Consider the following 6,542-nt stretch of genomic DNA (forward strand, 5'->3'; position numbering starts at 1 on the left):
GGGCGCTGCTGGGGACGGGGACCGGGGCGGGGATGGGAACCGCGTCCTGCCTGAGGTGGCGGCACCAGCCCCCGCTGCTGCTCCGGCCCGCCCGGCAAAGTATCGGGACGCAGGCGGGAGGGCTGAGAGCTGAAAAACCTGGCGAAAATAGCAAAGATGTGTCCGTGCAAAGGGCGCGGAACGAGGAGACGCTGCTGTCGGCTGCTCAGAAAGGTAAGGCGAGCGGCAGTCACAGTGAGGAGGATGCTGTGCGCTGCTCAGAGAGGCTGTTGCGGAGACAAGTTCGTGCTGCAGCTCTGGTTTTGTAGTCCCAAAACACAAGTATTTGAAAAAAAACCCACAACACATCGAATCTCTGAAAACTACCAAGCCGGTTTCTTTTCACAGCGTACTGTTTGAGCAGTTGGTACCTTTCAGTGTATGGATAGTGCAACCAGAACAAAGTGTGGCTTCTTCCAAACAGCCTGTTGATTTAGTGTTCAGATCACGTCAGGGACATGCAGCCTGTCTCACGGCTGCTGAAACAAGTTCACCTCCAGCAAAAATGTTGAAGCTCTGTCTGTGATACTAGCTTCTTTATGGGGTTGCTGTCAAAGCTGTATGTGTGATACTAGTTTCTTTATCGGACTGCCGTCACTTTGGATGGTGTCATTCACTTCAGTGAAAAGTGATTACTACATAATTAGACTCAGAAATTCTAAGTGCTTTGAAATGGTTTATGAAAAATGCCTTCATCTGAGTAGGAGACTGCAGGAGAAATGATTATTAAAATTTCCACGGTAACTTGTGCTTAACTGAAAGGCACACTTTATCACTTTAAAAGATTAGTAATCTCTTTTCAAGTTCTCAAAAAATATTTTGAAACAGAGAATCTCTCGTGACTTTTTTTTGGAGTGTATACTTACAATTTTACTAATACTTTAGATCAAACCTGATAGATGAAAACTAATCAGATAAACAGTAGTTAAAGATGTTAATAAATAAAACACGTATTTTGGTCTAATATTCCTCCTTTTTATTGTTCTCTTGATTTGTAATTAATAAAATCAGTTATTTTCAGTGTGTGCAATTTATAAGCTTTTGTATTTTTACTTTTCCCATTCTGTGCATAAGAATTGCAATGATTTTGGGTTTAGGTGCAAAATACCTCATTAATTCTTAAAAAATGTAGCTCTCATGTACCCAAAAAGATAGCAGTAAGTGCTTTTTTTGGATCTTGAAATCATCTAGTAGGAAAAGAGAAAATAATAAGGCTTAACACAGAGATATAAACATGTCCTGTACAATATAAGAGATGTTCCATGTTCTCTTGCTTATAGTGATGAGACATTATGGAAACTGTTACTGGAATTTTTTCTCCTGCCAAAATGTTATTTGAGCTGCAGACTAATAGAAGAGCATTTACATAAGAAAGCTATGCAAGTTTTATTATCCAAGGTTGTAACTTCTGTGTTGTTTTCTGTCTTATTTCAGTGAAAGAAGCTGGAAGAGACTTTACCTATTTTATTGTGGTGCTTGTTGGAATTGGTGTTACAGGTTATTTTTTATGATTACATTCTTTATGAGAAGACACTTTTTATAAATTCCGTCAGGTTTGGTAAGTTTTCATTCCATTTACTGTTATTTCTGTTACAGGTGGTTTGTTCTACGTGATTTTTAAAGAGCTATTCTCTTCTTCTAGTCCAAATAAGATCTATGGTGATGCCTTGGAGAAATGCAGATCTCATCCTCAGGTTGGTTTTTGTACTTTAGTCATAAGTTTATGTTTCTCAGTAGTTACTGTCTCTTTTCAAGTCAAAAGTTTTTACAAGGAATCTCACAAGCCAAGCTATGGGAAAAGCCATGTGGTGCTTAGAAGATCTTCTGGTGCTTTTAACTGGTCAGAGGTGGGTCAGCTTCAAACTGGAGCCTGTGTTAGGACAGGTCAATGCAAGCATTGAGCCTGCGTGAATTAGCCTGCTGGAAGGCAAGTGAGTGTGCCACAGCACAAAAACTGATGCAAATACAGTCTGCCCTTCGGAGCACGTGCTTGTGCCTACATGCAGAAAGTCTTACAGGTGTACCTGAGTACCTGCTACATGTAGTACTTAAGGAGTTCTGCAGGCCACAGAGGCAACTGATCCCTCTTAAATCTTTTCTGTAAATCTAGCCTGCTGCCTTTTCTCAGCACAGTTGTTCTGTTGTGACACTTCACTACGGTTCTGTCATTCTGTGAAACACTGAAAAGATAGATACCCAGAAATGTAAACTTCCTCCGGTTAGTCTTCCCGTGGCTAACAGGAAAAGAGATGCAGAACAGTCATGGGATCACACGGTCATCACAGCTAGGTGTAAAGAAAAATCAAGCTAAAACTAGATTCTAAAAAGCACTACTTCAGGCAAAACAAGAAATGCATGCAATAGCTTTCAAACAGGATTGCTTCGGATGCCACTGAGGATAACCTAGAAATGAAGTGACAAGTTGTCACTAGAAAAAAAATGATGACTGCTTTGGAACAAGTTTGTAGAATTAAAACTTTTCGCCAGTACTTGCACAGTAAAACCTACCCTCCCTTTCTAACCAACTTTAAAGTAAGTTTAAAACTAGGTTAATCTGCTCTGGTGCTATAGATTTGAAAAAAACCCTGATTTTCTTCAACAGTAGTGTTTTTTAGATAATGCAAAGGGGAATGCATTTGCATTTTAAACTTTGAAATATTCTCTTGTAGGAGACATGAACAAATATTTCATGCTTTTTTTTTCCTTTTTACACAAAATGTCGGTTTACACATCTTCATCTCAGAGGACAGTAAAAGATTAGCTCAATTGCTTAGCTCGTGGTGCTGATAACACCAAGGTCACAGATTTGATACCCATAATGGGCCATTCACTTAAGAATTGGACTCAATGATCCTCGTGGGTCCCTTTCAACTCAGAATACTCTGTGAAATGGAAGATATTAGTAGGATGTATTTTAAATGTTTGATATTTGACTGTAAAGGAGTGGAATACTGAGGAATTTTCCTTAACACTGTTTTCTTTCATAAACTCTTCTAGACTCAGAAAGGGCATTTTGTTAAAAGAAAATGCATTCCTAGCAGGGGTGTGAGCTGATACCGGAATATCCGTTTGTATGTGATACCTTCTGACAATTCTAGTCTCTTCTTTTGTAGATAATTGGTGCTTTTGGTGACTCTATTAAAGGTTATGGGGAGGCAACAAGAAGAGGAAGACGACAGCATGTCAGGTACCCTTTGGTGTTTGCCCATACAGACAGTAGTTTTTGCACAGTAAAGACATTTTGGGTCACAAATTAGATCTAGATTGAAGAACTGTATGTGACATACCCTGTCACTTCTGAGTGAACATACAAGTTTTTTGCAGTACCTCTTGTGTGGCATATACCAGTAAGTACAATAAAATGCCAATTCTGAGTGCTTCAAAATAAGCAATGGTCATCATGGCAAACGTAGAACTGGTCTCTCCAAAAACCAGGAGGAGTCTGAAGAGAGTAGTAAAGAGGCCTAGACATGCGTGTGGAGAACAGGAATCTGACTGAAGTTTACGGTCTGAAACTGTTCTGAGCTGGCTGCCCATTCCTTATATTGCTTTTTTTTCTTGAGGCCACATCTCTGTCGTGTATTTAACAGAACATCTCTCACCTAAAGCTTTCATCAGTGTGTCTATTTATTACTCTCTTTTTGAGAAAAACAACAGAACTATTTCTTACAAAACATAAATGCTCTGTGCTTTGCCTTTATTGGGTTCTTTGACTGGAATATGTTCAATGAGGTTTCATATAGGATGAGACACATAACGCCCAATACACAACTTGAACCATAAAATTGAGGTTGGGGGTTTTTTGACTTTTACTAGTTGAAGTTTTATCTCTTCACCAGCCTCTGTGAAAAAGTGTTTAAAGCAGAGCTGCTAAATGAAGTGAATATGCACAGACATTTTAAACACCACACTGTAAAATTAACTATGTAGATAAGTAAATGTATTATGAATCAGCTTTCCTGATTTTTCATTACCATCATTTTGAATGTCTAGTATTTTAAATAAATTTTTGAGCTGAGGACTGTGTAAGATTGTAGAGTTTGCACCAGCAGTATAAGGATGACCTTCAATGTCTCAAAAATGTACAGGGTTTTTTTTTGTGTACGAACACCTTAAATGTGAATTTACCACAGTAAGGCTCTTCATTCATCTTTGTTCTCTCTAACCCATCATGTCGCCTTAAACTGAATTCACAGTGTGTACCTGGGTATGACTGATGGAAATAAGAGCTTGGTAGAATGCAGGAGTTCGTAATTTCAGTAGGAAACATAAATTCGCACCAGAACTCTCATTTGACTATTAGTTTCTGAAAATGGTCACTTCGAAAGGAATGGGACCCTTCTATTTATCTAATACATGCACATAAACCAACTCCAGTCTAAATATCAGCATTTGGGTTGTAGATCTGATATCAATGCCAGCGTTATACAACTTCAACAGAATAAAATTATTGCCAAACTAAGTAAAGCACGTAATTAACTGTTTTGATGTGATTTAATCAGCCCAATACTTAAATTGACAAAGCATGCTTTGTGTGTTTTGGCTTGTTAACTTAGTTTAAGTGCCTAAAAAAAACCCTGGTAGTCTTGGTGATGTGGGCATCCTTTTCTAGGGGATGGCTCTGAATCCCAGGGTTCTTTAGAAGAAATACAAGGAAATTCCAGAGTCTTCAGCTACTGGATTGCTTTTGAGTTTTTAGGGGAGGACTGGGGTGAGAACATTTAAGCATTCCGTCTCTTAATCCTTAACAGCTAATTAGCTCTTCTAACTCCACTAGTCCTTAGGCACTCACAGTAAAGCTTGGGAAGAGCAGTAGAGAAGGAATCCATGGTAGCATAAGGACTCCATCGGAATACCCTTTCTTACAAAATGAGTAAGCAACCCCTCTAAGTAAGTTTAAATTTGAAGTCTTAACTGGCATATAATATGTATCCTTGCTGGGTGGTTGGGTTTTTGTTTTGTTTTGCTGTTTTTAGTCACATTGAATACATAAAGGACGGATTGAAACATATGCGTTTGAAGTTCTATATTGAGGGCACTGAATCAGGGAAACAGGGAACAGTCCATGTGGAAGTCAAAGAGGTATGTACAATTGCTAAATATAGCTGGCAAGCTTAATCTTGAACTTAAACTGCCAAAGAGAAAAAAACAGCCTGAAATTGTTTTCCTTCCAGAATCCTGAAACAGGAAGATTTGAGGTCCGCTACATAATTGTGGACGTTGACACCTATCCGAGAAGAACCATTGTCATAGAAGACAACAGATAGCCAACGATCAACGTTGCTGCCTTGTCTCATTGAGTGCTGGATAATACTGGGGTAGCCAGTCTACCACGTGAATTGTTTGGTGTTCTTGATTGTGTCTCCCAGCTTTGGGGTTGTGTTACAGGAAGTAGCCTCTCAGGGCATCCATTAGGGGCTTTTGGTAATAACAGATACAGGATTTAAAGTGAAAACAATGAAATATAGTAGAGCTATCATTTATGGCAGATAGTCTTGACATAGAAAAGCAATGGCTCATAATAAATTGATGCTGGATAATACTTCTGCACACCCAAATACTGAGTCTTCCAAGTTTTTAGGTTTGGATGGGAAGTTTTTTGTCTTCCTTTGCTTGGATTTCCCACTACCACTGCAATAAAGAAAGTGGTATTTTAACTGTAGACAAACTCTACTGTTTTCATTCTGGATGCCTTTGTAGGTCAGAAGGTAAAATAAGAATGTTAGTGATGCAAAATGGATCTAGCCCAAAAGCGTGTAAGGGTAGGAGGAGTGGAGGCACACAGCCATGACAAACAGCTGAAGATAAAGACTTTAGTATTCATATCTTCTAAATAAATTAACACCACACAGAACATCAGCACCATCTGCTCCTTCCAGTGTTTGCCATACATACGTGGTTGTAGCAAGGTGAGGGTCAGCCTCTTCTCCCAGGCTAGTAGTGACAGGACAAGAGGAAATGACCTCAAGCTGTGCCAGAGGAGGTTTGGGTTGGACATCAGGAAAAATTTCTTCACTGAAAGGGTGGTCAGGCGTTGAAATGGACTGCCCAGGGAGGTGGTGGAGCCACTGTCCCTGGAAGTGTTCAGGAAATAACTGGATGTGGCACTTAGTGCTGTGGTTTAGTTGACACAGTGGTGTTGGATCAAAGGTGTGATCAGTGATCTTGGGCATATTTTCCAATCTAATGATTCTGTGATTCAGTGAATATAGCAAGTCAGTCAGTCTACCCCCTCATGGGAAGGGGTGCAGAGCCCTTTCAGGGTGCTTTCAGTCGTCCCTCTTTGCTGAAGTTGCATTACAAACCTTGTCATGGTTGTCTAAAAGTCAGTCATAGACAAGGGGAACTGTAGTACTTGACAGTCGCTTTTTCTCTTGGCCACCTCCCTCAAGATCGTCACCCCCACAGAGAAAAGAGAGAAAGACCCCAGTATCTATAATTAACTTCTGATATTCAGATACTTATAACTGGTGACACGGGCTGTGCCCCTGGATGAATTGTAT

The 6,542-nt window shown here is 39.8% G+C and overlaps 1 protein-coding gene across 1 annotated transcript in view; it reads left to right on the forward strand.

Moving 5' to 3' along the window:
- Nucleotides 1-5,701, forward strand: part of TIMM21 (translocase of inner mitochondrial membrane 21) — a 7,076-nt gene extending 1,375 nt beyond the window's left edge. The window contains exons 2-7 of the mRNA XM_029958934.1: nt 4-213; nt 1,474-1,536; nt 1,636-1,733; nt 3,153-3,226; nt 5,016-5,121; nt 5,214-5,701. Coding sequence (XP_029814794.1) covers nt 4-213; nt 1,474-1,536; nt 1,636-1,733; nt 3,153-3,226; nt 5,016-5,121; nt 5,214-5,306 — 644 coding nt within the window. The 3' untranslated portion in view covers nt 5,307-5,701. The remainder of the gene's footprint in view (nt 1-3; nt 214-1,473; nt 1,537-1,635; nt 1,734-3,152; nt 3,227-5,015; nt 5,122-5,213) is intronic.
- Nucleotides 5,702-6,542: the final 841 nt, after the last annotated feature.

The sequence above is a fragment of the Manacus vitellinus genome, unplaced genomic scaffold (assembly GCF_001715985.3).
Source record: "Manacus vitellinus isolate BGI_N305 unplaced genomic scaffold, ASM171598v3 scaffold_17_pilon, whole genome shotgun sequence".
In the NCBI taxonomy this organism is placed as follows: Eukaryota; Metazoa; Chordata; class Aves; order Passeriformes; family Pipridae; genus Manacus; species Manacus vitellinus.